This window comes from Ostrea edulis, chromosome 5 (assembly GCF_947568905.1).
Source record: "Ostrea edulis chromosome 5, xbOstEdul1.1, whole genome shotgun sequence".
In the NCBI taxonomy this organism is placed as follows: Eukaryota; Metazoa; Mollusca; class Bivalvia; order Ostreida; family Ostreidae; genus Ostrea; species Ostrea edulis.
Window position 1 is genome coordinate 37,057,334 of NC_079168.1, and position 14,523 is coordinate 37,071,856.

Below are 14,523 nucleotides of genomic sequence, written 5' to 3' on the forward strand. Positions count from 1 at the left end.
TGTTTACAGTAAATGTGATTACACGATGTGATAGTGGACTCAGTTGGCAGACATTTACATATGCTACATTGCATTATTTCAGCTAAATTAAGTTCTGTAGCTCTGTCTAATGGTATGCTAGTTTAACCCCTCGTCTGAAAATGAATAAAAAGTTTCACCAAAATCTAATACACGTGCAACATCAGAAACAGTGTGAAGTTTTCTTGGAATTTTAGCTGCTGGTTCCACTGTTTCACTGCTAGTGCCAGCTATACATTCAGCCATGCTGCTACTTGCAGTTCCCTCGCCCTCAACACAGTCAATATCTGAAGCTGTATCAGTACTAGACATATCGCAAACCCCGCCACTCTTTGTAGAGGATGCAGTACTTTTACGTAAATTGAACTCATGTTCCGATGCAGTATCGGTATCACTATCACAATCCGTTTTTTCAATTGAAAAATCAAAAGTAACAAGCGTTAATTGTTTGTATGGACGACCCTTTCCTCTACAACAAATGCTGCAAGTACCGGTATCATCTGTGTGTTCAACAAAGTCAAATGACTTTGAAATTTTGCTGGAAAACTTCAAATGTTTTTGTTTTGAAGTTCTATATCTGATACAAAGCATTTTGCATGTATTACACTTTTTGAAAAAGTTGACCGGGCCTATAGTGCGAAACTGCCCCCTGCTACCTTATGCATATATCAAATTAACTTGTACAATTATGGTTTCGCACTATATGATGATGTCACAGTTCACACTTTCTATTTTTGTCATTATCTTGCATATTCAGTTTTATAACCCATTATAGGGCGATCAAAGTTTTATGTTTTCATTTCCAATGTTATTTGCCTTTAATATCATTACAAATCAATTGTAATGATAACCGTTTCCTCGTGTTCCCGTGGGGATCCGGGTTAGAATAGGTCCTGGATTATTCTCTTTAGAGAAGTCGAGAGGCATAGCCTTCATCGACTTCTCTTCGCAAGCATTCATGTTTTGATTCTGGAAAACGTGTAAATGCCGGAGTCGGTGACGGTTTAAGCTTCGACCGACGTTTCGACTCAGATGTGCCTGGATTTACGCAATAGACAACTTGTTTTCAAACATTTAGCAGTAATGTACAAAACTGTCACAAGGAAATCAACACTTACTTGCTTTTAATCCATTTTCAACATGTCCCCTGTCCCGGGTTTAAATCACAACTCTGTTTACGTCAGCCTGCTTTCTCTTAACTGGTCCCCTATTGTGACAGCTCCCAAGACCAGTTAACGTAAACCCGGGACAGGGGACATGTTGAAAATGGATTAAAAGCAAGTAAGTGTTGATTTCCTTGTGACAGTTTTGTACATTACTGCTAAATGTTTGAAAACAAGTTGTCTATTGCGTAAATCCAGGCACATCTGAGTCGAAACGTCGGTCGAAGCTTAAACCGTCACCGACTCCGGCATTTACACGTTTTCCAGAATCAAAACATGAATGCTTGCGAAGAGAAGTCGATGAAGGCTATGCCTCTCGACTTCTCTAAAGAGAATAATCCAGGACCTATTCTAACCCGGATCCCCACGGGAACACGAGGAAACGGTTATCATTACAATTGATTTGTAATGATATTAAAGGCAAATAACATTGGAAATGAAAACATAAAACTTTGATCGCCCTATAATGGGTTATAAAACTGAATATGCAAGATAATGACAAAAATAGAAAGTGTGAACTGTGACATCATCATATAGTGCGAAACCATAATTGTACAAGTTAATTTGATATATGCATAAGGTAGCAGGGGGCAGTTTCGCACTATAGGCCCGGTCAACTTTTTCAAAAAGTGTAATACATGCAAAATGCTTTGTATCAGATATAGAACTTCAAAACAAAAACATTTGAAGTTTTCCAGCAAAATTTCAAAGTCATTTGACTTTGTTGAACACACAGATGATACCGGTACTTGCAGCATTTGTTGTAGAGGAAAGGGTCGTCCATACAAACAATTAACGCTTGTTACTTTTGATTTTTCAATTGAAAAAACGGATTGTGATAGTGATACCGATACTGCATCGGAACATGAGTTCAATTTACGTAAAAGTACTGCATCCTCTACAAAGAGTGGCGGGGTTTGCGATATGTCTAGTACTGATACAGCTTCAGATATTGACTGTGTTGAGGGCGAGGGAACTGCAAGTAGCAGCATGGCTGAATGTATAGCTGGCACTAGCAGTGAAACAGTGGAACCAGCAGCTAAAATTCCAAGAAAACTTCACACTGTTTCTGATGTTGCACGTGTATTAGATTTTGGTGAAACTTTTTATTCATTTTCAGACGAGGGGTTAAACTAGCATACCATTAGACAGAGCTACAGAACTTAATTTAGCTGAAATAATGCAATGTAGCATATGTAAATGTCTGCCAACTGAGTCCACTATCACATCGTGTAATCACATTTACTGTAAACACTGTATTATTGCTTGGCTACATATAGCTAGTGTTTGCCCTGTGTGTCGGACAGTTACAGACATTGATGGCATCTCTAAATTGAGTGGTCATTTGCTTCTTATGTATGAAACTCTCCATGTGTCATGTGTTTACACTGAATGCAGAGAAGTACTGTATTTGAATGAGATACTGAAACATGAAGCTCAATGCAAATTTGGCAAATACCCTAAGAAAGTTTTGCACCCAAACTCAAATCAAGCTAGAGGGGAAGGTCTTGCAAAACTTCCAATTTTTGATTGTAGACCTAAATATTTGAGACAGAAAAGGTAAAAAACCAGTATTACAGTCTGTCCATGAATTCTGCAGGGAGAAATATGAAAATATTGGAGATGTTCTTTTTTTCATGCTATCTGACCATTTATCTGACATTAATGATCCAAGGTCAAAGGTCATTGACTCTGTGTGGAGAAGTGAAAGGTCAATATCTCTTACTGCACATGAATGTCTGGCTTTAAGAATAGATACTTTACAGAGCAAGACGCAATATCGCTCTCAATATGAATTCTTGAAACAAAAGAGCAATTTCAATCCTTTTCAGCCTCCCCATACATTGGATTCTATTGAATGTCAGTATATGTCAGCATCAGCTCGATACTCGCTGGAGGGTCAAGAGTATTTCAATACTTTTTACCATACCCCAGCCAAACCTATTATTTCAATATTGCCCCAGAGTGGATATATTTCCTTTGAACCATATGATATTTTATGTGATTTTTACAAAGCTGTACCTGAAATACCAACCCCCAATATTAAGGGGGTCAGATGGAGTTACCCGGATGCTATTGCAAAAACACTGCAGGAGTTAGAGTCAGATATCATTAAAGGTTTGGAGGCCAAAAGTATTGATCCTCTTGACCCCACACTTATCCTAAAAACATATATAAAGGATGGGGCTGATGGATTAGGTGATGTAGCAGTGCACAAGGAAACAGGGGATAGGTTCTTTCCTGACAAAGCTTTTAGATTTTCTTTTTGTGTGTTCAGAATTGAAGCAGTTTTGGGAGAGCATGTGGAACTTATTTTTTTTTAAGAAGAAAAGCCAAATTCATCGAGAACTAACAGGCCTGTATTAGAGGCAATTTGCGATGAAAATAACAAAGCCTCCAGCATATTGTGTCTTCAAATAATTGAACAGGAAAGATTTTTCATGAAAAACAAAATTTTAAGAGTTCAAAACCAAAATGGCTGGAGAAGGCACAATTTATTATTTTTTTTATTTTTTTTAATTCCATGATAGATGAAAAAATAGACAGATCATATGGGGGATTGGCAGGAAGTGGCTCATCCTATCTGTGTACCTTGTGCTATGCTACTAGAGAGACGGCTCAATCTCAGCTGGGTTCATTTAGTATTTCAAGGACAGTTGCTGATACTACAGAAATAGCTAATTATGTCAAAGCAAACCCAGATAATTTATCCAAATCTGCACTTGACAAATTGTCAAAAGGGGTGAAAACTGTTCCTCTTCTCCAAACTGATGCTAGTCAGAAATGCTTAGATGCAACCCATGCTGACATTAATTGTGGGTCATTTTTCAAAAAACTCATCATAAGAGAAATAGCACATGTTAATACATGGGATGCTACTGAAGACATTCAGTTAATCATTAAGAATGCTGAAGTTACATTTGATAATTGCCTGGAAAAAAAACAATCGGCATTAATCCGCAATTGATGATGTCAGGTAATTACTCGAGGTCACTATTTAACCCTGACAATGAGCAAAGTATTTTGTGTTTGGTTGATGGTGGCGACAGGAGAAATTATCTGTCAGATCTGCTCTCAAAGTTTCGATTCATGAGAAACGTGTATAGAGCCAGTGACCCCAAAACTCAGTATCCCGAAGAAACAAAAATGTACAAACAGACTGCAGTTTCCTTTGGACATGCACTTCTTGAAAATTTCAGTTATGCTAAATGGCCTAATTACATACACAAAGTTATTGAGCATGTTCAGGAACTAATTGAAGATGAAAATGGTGCTGGAACTGTGGGGGGGGGGGGGGTTGAGTGGGGAGGGTAATGAATGTGGAAACAAAATCTTTAGGCATTTTAGGAAGAATTTGGCCAGGAAAGGGGATACTTATGGGGGGCTTCGAGATGTGCTTTGGGGTCACTGGCTTTATAGCAGCCCAGAACTGGTGAGGCTTGCAAGTAAAACCAGCATAAAGAAAAAATGCAGCATATGTTTACAAGAAGGTCATAATATGAGGTCATGTCATTTACAAAAATCTTATTGAAATTGTACAAATGATCTACTGCAATATATATGATTATGGCATGTCTGCAAAACATGTTTGCTATAATATGCACACATATATATTAAACTGTTTAGCATCTATTTCCTTGATTTCCTCTTTCTACTGACATTACTAGTTTTACAGTCTGGACAATTGTATTTTCCTTTTGGTAAGTCCTTGTTCAAAAGTCCAATGCAAAATTGGTGGAGCCACCTTTTACATGTCCCCTCACATTGGATCCACGAAATTGGGGATATCTCTGGTGAATTGTCAATACGACATTTTGTTTGAAGGTCACAAGGACTAGGTTTCATAGCCTTTGTTGTATAAACAAAGTAGCTTTTAATTACACCACCACATGAGAGAAAACAGTCACTTGATAAACAAAGCAATGAATTCCCAGCTGTTAAGTTGTCTGAACCAATATCAACAGATAATATGGATTTGAAATTTAAATCCACAAGCAATACACAGGGATTAAGGTCAGGTTTTTCATCTGCTTGAAACTGTCCTATTTGTGTAAAACCTCCAACAATTATCACTTTACCATCTTCTAGACAGGCACTGTGATATGACAGCCCAAGGTTTTCAATATTGGGTGGTGACTGAAATATGATCCTGTCCAAAGTGATGTTATTTTTATCAGGGATTCTCAAAACCAGTACATCATGAACTGGCAGGCGTGACCTTGGGGTACATTCCTGATATGTCACTCCTCCAATTATGTATATACATTTCATTTTTTGATCATATGTTGCAGTATGAAATGCTCTGCTATGGACATCTGGAACATTAATTATGGACCAGCTCAATGAATCTAAATTAAGTAAATAGAATTTTCCATCATCACATGTTTGTTGAAATGGGGGTGCAAGTCCTGCTGCTTCACGAAAGGGCAGTGTAATTCCCCCATGTAATATTGCTGACTGATCATGTAATTTTGTAAGAGAATGCCCGAATCTGCCGAGTGGAACATCCCCAGTTTGTTTGATTTTAGTTACATTCCTCTCATCTTTACTGTCTTGTGCAAGGATAACCTCAAACTTTGCACCTTTCCGTTTGAGAAGATATAAGTCATGCAAAACTCTCATAGATGATGTATCCATTCCTCCCCATACATGTATTGTATCATTGGATCCAACAATTACAGACGAAGAGGCCAATGATGGAAATGATGCACCAAATGTGTCGCATCTTTTAATATCACTAATAACAACATCATTTTCAGAGATAACATATGAAATAATAAATGGGCTTGATCCCAGACACCATGTAGACTCCTCTGTATGCCTTGATCCCCCAAAATATAAGTATGACTTCATCAACTCGTCATCTAATTGCTCTTCACAAATCAAAATGGCACAGTGTCCTTCAGGTGGAAAATAATCCCCACATATTATGTCAATCTCTGACCGTTTTCTTGTTGCTTTAACTTTCTTTTCATTTATAGATTTAAAAGGTAAAATCTTAAAATCCTCCATTTCAGAAATCATGAAATGTATTCCAGTGCAGAGCTTTGCAATGCAATGTACAGCTCAGCTCAGCACTGTGACTGAAGTTGTACAAATCATTCTATACCCATTTATATCTATTTGACAAAGTTCCAAAATAAACAAAAGTTTTATTTAACCTATTTTATTTTGCCAAAGCAATCAATCAACAGTAACATTGCATTAACTATTTCCAACCCGGCTCAGGCGCGGCGCGGCGGTCAGCTAGCAGCTGATTGCATACTGTGTACATGTGTTGTCATTATTGTGTTTGTAAACAAATACGTCATTTGGGGCATGCGCGCAGGGGTAGAAATCAATACTTCCGGGAGTTGCATAGAATGTACTGAGCGGTTTTGTTAGTGGTGAGGGAAGGTGGATTGCCCCAAATGAGAGGTAGATTTTTGAGAAGGGCAGATAGGGTTCTTGATTGTGCGACAGTGTCTAAATCCCCATGTTTGGTACTGTGATGGTGTGGGGGTGGTGCGGATTAGCCCAAATGAGGGAAAAGCAAAGCAAAAAAGGGGAACCTGCTCAGAGCATGTTTTGTGCACCAGCACCAGTATTTATAGATTACATGTAATTTAGGGTCATACTTTATTAACTACACTAATATGAAATACAAGTATTGACATAAAAGGGAAATATGATTTTTCATTAGTCTGTCATAATCTGACTTTGGTGTATACCCCCTATCCACATGTTTCAAAACCAAAGAAACTATCCCCTGCCACCTAATAGTATCTATGGCAACTCCATTACGGTTTATAAAAACAGTGACTGTACATGATAGTAAGTGTAAAAGTTTATTCTTCATGATGCGTTTTGTGTACATCATACTGTTTGATTGATCGTATTATGTAACGTAAATACTATTGAATTTCCATATGTCAAATGAAAGATGATTGTTTTGATGTTTTTCGCCACATTCAACAATTTTTCAGTTATATAGTGGCGCCCAGTTTTTTGTTGGTGGAAGAGAGAACCCAGATATAATGTACCTGGGAAGAGACCACCGACAGTAGTATAACCCGTCCCGATAGGGGGTTCAACTGAGTGCACTTTTGAGGTCAAAAGGTCAAGTTTTAGAACGCACTCGAGAGCGGGCTAGGGGTGCGCGTGCTAAGACTGCCGGGCTAGGACAGTATGAACTTGGGAGAGCGCTATGAGATAGGAGCGCGTGCGGAGCTATGACGCAACAATGGGTAGAAAAAATCGATAACACTAAAGTCGAGATCGCTATGACGACGAGGCCTGAGCCGTGTTTTATTGTTGTTTTAATCCTTTAAAATCCTTTAAATTCACATTGTTATCAATAAAAAACGCATGATTAAATGGCTCTGTTTATTAAAACAAATGTTATAATCTAATTAATTTAGAGTCCAGGTTATTGACGTTGTGGAACATTCTATATGACGTTAATTGTGGCCGAGCTAGGACTGGAACATTCTATATGACGTTGTGGAAAAACCTGCTTTTCTATGACGTCACAATAAGTATATAAACGCAATACACAATTCGCATTGTCACGGGGAGTACAAGTTGGATAGGTGGGGGGAAATCTGGGGTGATAGCGTGTGTTAATATTCCTTTTTGTTAAATTTTCAAATAAAGAAGAACAATGGTTGAAAGTTTACACATTTATTCAATGAACAAATTTACACATAATTTACTGACTTCGTCTAACAGCTGACAGAAAATAGATAGGCATCAGGTTTCATTTCTCGGAAACGCAGGGTATTGCGTAAACAATGAACTCAGACACTTTCGTTTTGACTTCTCGGAAACGCTGGTATTTTGTAAACAATGAGGTCAGCTATTCGGTCATGCAAAGAGTTTATGCATATGCTCACTATAGTGTGGGGTTTGAGTCAGATCTTTCTGCATTAGGCCTTTATTTTGTATTGAATCTTATGTGATTGATTGATTTTTTTTTATTGTTGAACTCGAGAATGATTCACTCATAAGGAGACGTCATTACTGCCCGTGAAGGACTGCAAAATTTAGGCCTATGCTCGTCGCTTACGGCCTTTGAGCAGGGAGGGATCTTTATCGTGCCACACCTGCTGTGACACGGGACCTCGGTTTTTGCGATCTCATCCGAAAGACCGCCTCATTTAGTCGCCTCTAACGACAAGCAAGGGGAAGTGAGGACTTATTCTAACCCGGATTCCATATAGTTTTACGCTATATATTTGAAAATAATTCATTTTTACTCTAAAAGTACTTTGGACCTCAACTCTATTATGGATATAGCAGAACAGTTTTATAGTATATAAAAACAACTATCTGTGCACTTCGCACCCTATGAGATCACAACGAAAAAGTACGTCACGACGTACATCTTACATCATGTCTATATGTTGTCGTTATATTGATAGGTGTTATTAAGTAAAGTTGCCGTCTAACCTAATACATAAGCCGTATACGTGAAAATTTTTCTTGTCAAATAATATATTTCAATTTCGTATCAAATCACGCAACATATTTATATTTGCGCGAAGGTCATAATTCACATTGCGACCTTGAAATCGCCCCCAGGAACTCACCCTTTTCCAGGAACTCAAAGCGAAAGTAGCGCATAATAGAGCTAAAATTAGACCAGCGGCAATAGGCCAGCCTATTAACCCGACACCCGGCCTACAACCCCTGCTGGGGTCCGCCAGTTAACCCCGTCCTAGATATTGAACCACTCCGTTGACCCCAACACCGCTTGACCAATCAAAAGCCGCCCTTACTTGACCTCATTTGCATAAAAAGTGCACTCAGTTGAACTCCCTATCGGGAGGGGTTATACTACTGTCGAATCTATATAGTAGATACAAGATTATTAAAAGAAGTATATAAAGCACGTGATTTTTGTATTCCTCAAAAGTGATTCGTTCAAATATAATTTGTTTTGTTTCGTGGTAAATATAACTCATCGTACAACTTATCGGACTCATGACAGGTATGGCCGGTCTGCAGGGGATGACCACTCCTCTTAGGCTTCTGATCTCACCTCTGGTGCGCCCAGAGGTCCGTGGTCCATTATTATTTTTATTAGTATGTACCATAATTCGCCATTTTTTCTATTGTATTGGCCATGGGTTTTCTACACCATAACCAATGGGCGGAGTCTTGATAACCAATAGTAGGACATGCATCAGACACAAAATTCAAGCTCACAATTTTAATAATGCTGTCAAAAACAAATAGAAGAAAGGAATTTTTTTCACAACTCAAAAAGTCTACAAACATGAATATGTTCACCAAAACAATTGAAACATGAATTTGGGCACAGCACCGATTTGTCCGATTACAAGTTTGCAAACATGTACATCCTCTATTCAGAAACTCGCATTTTGGTTTTGGAAGTAAACTATGCAGTATAAAGAATATGATCGACATGGCCTGTAGATTCACACTGATTTTTCTCCACATTTAATGACTTTTTCTTGCGGCTCTTGTGTAACCGATTCTTCCTGTTTGGGTTCGAACAAAATCGAAATATCTTTCAACATTTCCGAGGACGGTCGTGTATACTTTCGCACACTTTCGATCGAGCGATGACCGGTTCATTCCATTATTTCTTGCTCCGGCACGCCTGCCTTGTAGAGGATTGTCACCAGCGTGCGCTTTCCGGAATGATTTTTTAAATAATCCACGATCCCAGCCTCCGCAAACATGGTTTTCATGATGACTGACAGTTTGTTCAATCCGGTTGCTGACTAAACCGCAATTCATTCTCCGGGCCATTCTCAAGGGGTCGACGGTAAATGTCCGGTTTTCCCCGCAGTTGCGAACAATTCCAATGTACTGCTCGTAAATCTTGAACAGTTTCATATCTTGAAAATGATGCGTGATTTCCTTTGCGTCCACATGGCGTTGTGCAAGACCTCTAAAAATATAAACCATTATTATTATAGGCCTACTAATTCATGACTTGGCAAAATTACTGTAAATGTATTACATTTGGCTGTGTATTCTATTTAGCGCCTTTGGCGAAACGCAGCTTCCGCTAAATTAAGTACATCGCTAAATGCCATCCGTAAATCTAGATGTTTAAAGTAATTCAGGAATGCGCTAAATCAAATTTACGCTAACTTGTTGAAAAAACGATTTCCGCCAAATATCGTACACACCAAATATAATACGTTTACAGTAATTGACACCACCATCAATTGGGACAAAATACACAATTTACATGTACAATATTTTTTTTTTTTTAGTAATATTAAGTATTTACAATACACTTATTATGTCATTGGATCTCGTATTTTGTTAAATGATTTGAAAAAGCTTATAAATGCTTATCTCTGTATGTCTTGTTTGTCCTCCCTTTAATTTTAACAAAGTGTCCATGCAGATCAACTCGAACCTCTACCTTGTCAATCTCCATTCCCCTATGTTCATCGATGCCACGTAGACTGAACAGCTTGCAGTTGTAGAAAAACATGGTATTCAGCAGCGCTTTTCCAGTTGCATTGCCTAATAACCCCTTTTCCCAGAGTTTATTCTCACTCTCTGCGCTGATGGGTTCTGCTTGTTTCGGACAAGTTCCGATTCGTGAGGTTGTCAATTCGCTCATTTGGGCGCTAAGAATGCGACGGAATTCGTAATACTTTGAGTGTTTTTCATCAAGGAAATTCTCGTGTATGCCACATTCCCGAAAGTACCAGAGCAATCCAACGCAGAGCATGTACAAGGATTTTTTTTTTGGTGGGCTTCAACAACAAATTTGCCTAACCATTTATTTATGTCCACTGGTTTGGTCAGATTCTCGAGCTATGGAATACCACTTCCCGTACTGAAAATGCGGGCGGATCGCCATTCCTTGAAAGTGTTAACACTCCAGCTTGTGTTTTTGCGAGTATTTCTACTCTCAGTAGATTTTATCAGGTTTTCAATGTCACTGTCATTGCAAAATCTGTCATTCGAATCTAACTGATTCAAAACGGTCTCCGATGTAACCGGTATCTGTATCAAATTAAAGTCAACTTCTGCACTTTGAGTTAACAATAGATAGGAAATGTCGTTGAAAACGCCATCCTCGTCTTCCATTAGCTGTCCAACCTGGGATAGGGTGATATCGTCTATTGTATTGTCCCATTCTGCAGAATTTCAATTTGTCCATTAGATCCGTGTGCGTTAGGCCAACGGCTCATTTAGAACTATCCATCCCCTCCCTCTTTTGCAAGCGCTCAATTAAAAACAAGTACTGGTGATGAGCGTTGATAGAAGTCAGTAAGTCAGGTGACAAAACCATATTAAGGAATTTATTTGTCTGATTACGTTGCATGTCTTACATGTTAGGAAATCTTATAGATATGTCGCACATGTGGCACGCAAAATAAGTTTTAATTGGTTTTCTAACATCGTGGGCTAAAGGTCATGAAAAGCTGCACCTTCTCGTGACCCTTTAACCTCTCTAGAGGGTATCTGAAGAAAACCAATAAAAACTTATTCGGCAAGTCACATGTACCATAGTTTCACATATTTCCTAATATGGTTGGGTGCCTGGCAAAAATCGCTTTTTATGACCTTTAGCCCACAATGTTAGAAAACCAACACGGTAACTGCTACAAAACGTTGTCGTTTTGAAAAAACCATGAACATATACAAAGATATCTTCAAAATTTTAATTCAGTTAACATTTTTGAATGCGTTATAGAGGCATTTTTTGTATTCTCTCGAAAAGTTTTCAATTATGCGTCAAACACGTGAAAAACTTACATGGACGTTGGGACCTTCGTCGCGTCGAGTCAGTATAATCTATTCTTTCGGAACATAAAGAACAGTGTTCAGAATACTGTCATTATCACACAAAAATTATATCTCAGTTCCTGGGCTTGTTTCTCTGCATCCTTCGTTTCTCGTGTGATGTTTGTGTCAAGTCAGCCTATACTGTTACAACATATGTTTACATCGGTGCTACTTTCAGTTTAAATAAAAAAAAAATGTTTGTGGTTCATGAGCTTAATAGAAGTATCAAAATAGATAACATTACCATAGCTATTGTGATAATCATATTGCTTTCTTTGTATTACTTAAATTTAAATTAATTCGAAAGTATTCTTGCATTTATTCTTGCGGATGTTTATTCAAAGTGAGTAAATTGGTCCGCACAAATAGTCTCTACAGAATCTATTTAAAATCATTGCGCTGTGAAAGAGTAACAACATAGGGAACTGCGTTCAACTCCCAAAAAGCGTTAAGTGACCCAACCAGTTATTATATCGTATAATATGCCCCAAAATTAAATTATTTGCTTAAAAGAGTCTTCGTATAAAAAAAAAACCAGTAGTACATACGTAATGCACCCATGCACGATATATAAATATTACATGTAGTTGAGGGTAACATTGAAAATTTTCACCCCGAGAAAACCATTGTCAACTAAGGCGTAGCCGAGGTTTCAATGTTACCCTCAACTACAAGCAATATTTGTTTTATTATACTGAATGTTATATAAACAGCAAAGCAGAAAAAAATTACGTCTGTTTACATTTGATGAAATACTGTCATGCGATATATCGTATATCGATACGGGTATTCGTGTTTATTACAAACGCTCAAACGACGTCGTCTAGCAATCTACAGCGAACCGTATGCGCATAAATTTGACGCATGTGATAATTTTTTTATAATATCACCCGTTGTCAAGTACTGTTACCCGTTGTTAGATATTATCACCCTGGAACACGTGCTTTCTGTTCTCAGGGGGTAACAATATGTTTTTTCAAATGCTTCTCGACCAATCAGATTCGAATATTTTACATGAAAGTATAATAATGAAGATTGGCATCGAATAGTATTCCTTTTGAAACTTGAAATGAATTTATCCTGACCAATATAGTAGAGTCCGTCTTCTAGATCTAATTAAGGGATGATGCCTTTGTACGGAATGTCTTTAGGTTTAATATGTGACCTTTAATTTGGCCTCTGATCTTTTGTCAAAGACTTGGCTGTATGTTTTAACCTCATTAAAAAGAATATACATTAATGATATTTAACGTATATATGGTTTTTGTATGTATTAAAATCGTAAAAATGTAGAAGGACCCTCTAAAACCTATGTTTTGAGATAACTCTATTTACTATGATCCATGTGTTGATGCATCAAGTGAAGGCTGTCTCAAATACAATTTATTCATCTTTACGGTGAGCCTCGTTGTCTTCGAACAACTTCCGTTTGTCACTGCAATGATAATAATGTGGTAATTATGAAAGTCATTAAATGTAATCACGATATCATTATCCATCTTCTAGGTGATGTATATGTATTATCTCCTGAGCTATATTCCAATAAGAAAACAAATACAAACTGGAGCAAGAAACGATCGAAATGATTCAACGATACCCTCCACCAGTGCGACCGCCACTGAATCTGGCAATCAATCAAAACAAGTAAGGTTTTTAAAGGAAACATTGCATGTTTCTAAACGTTTTAATTTTTTCACCAATATTAGTTTTATTTATGCCTAAAACTACATTAAATGTGTTTTAAATGAAATATTTTTCGCAAGTTTCGAGTTTGAAAGCGATGAAATTCAAATTATTTACTTACGATATATTTGTAACGTCATATACGACCTTAACCCTTTCTCTACCGGCACATTTTAGAGGTTAAGAGAGAAGGCTTGAGAGCAGTTGTTAGCCATTTCATAGACAGATTAGATTTAATCAACAAAAAACTAATTGTCACGTTAAGCGTTTGTAAACAACATTGGGGTGTTTTCTGTCATTTAAGAGTGTGTAGTTATACTAGCTGTCAGTTGAAAGGATTTAGACTTAATTTTTCTCTCCAATATTTCAAAGGAAAGTGTGAGGGAAAAGACGTGGATATTTTTGTCGACACAAGGACTTAGCCATAAAAAGCACTCTTGTTGCCTTTGTCTATGTACTTTTTCAAAAAATAGCAGGACAGAGACCACGATAAACTGAGAGAAAATCGTTATATCGAAACCAAGCACTGCTAGCCCTAAAGCATTCTATACACACTCGCACCAACTGACCTTCACCTTGTAACAACAAATAACTTGTGCACCCAGTTTCATTCAACTGGTAGATTTACAAAAACTCTTGAAGATAAAAACTACTTGAAGTTTTAATTATAGATAATTACAATATTGTATTTTCTAACTTTAAATTGATTTATAATGCTTTCTCTTATTTAAAAAATGAACATAAAGTACAGAATAACACCGTGCTCCTATTTCCTAACGACGTGTATATCCCAATTACAAATTAATAATAGCGAAATTGCTCTATGACAATAAAGTTTTGTGATTTCTACTTTCAATTTGGTTATTTTTATCTATGTATTTATTTCCGGAAT

The 14,523-nt window shown here is 37.4% G+C and overlaps 1 protein-coding gene across 3 annotated transcripts in view; it reads left to right on the forward strand.

Moving 5' to 3' along the window:
• Positions 1 to 14,523, forward strand: part of LOC125649522 (chitin synthase chs-2-like) — a 102,609-nt gene that overhangs the window by 34,020 nt on the left and 54,066 nt on the right. For all 3 annotated transcript variants that reach the window (XR_007360726.2, XM_048877091.2, XM_048877092.2), the window contains exon 10: positions 13,455 to 13,592. Coding sequence is in view for 2 of the 3 variants with exons in the window: in XM_048877091.2 (XP_048733048.1) it covers positions 13,455 to 13,592 (138 nt within the window). In the remaining variant the exon portion in view is untranslated. The remainder of the gene's footprint in view (positions 1 to 13,454; positions 13,593 to 14,523) is intronic.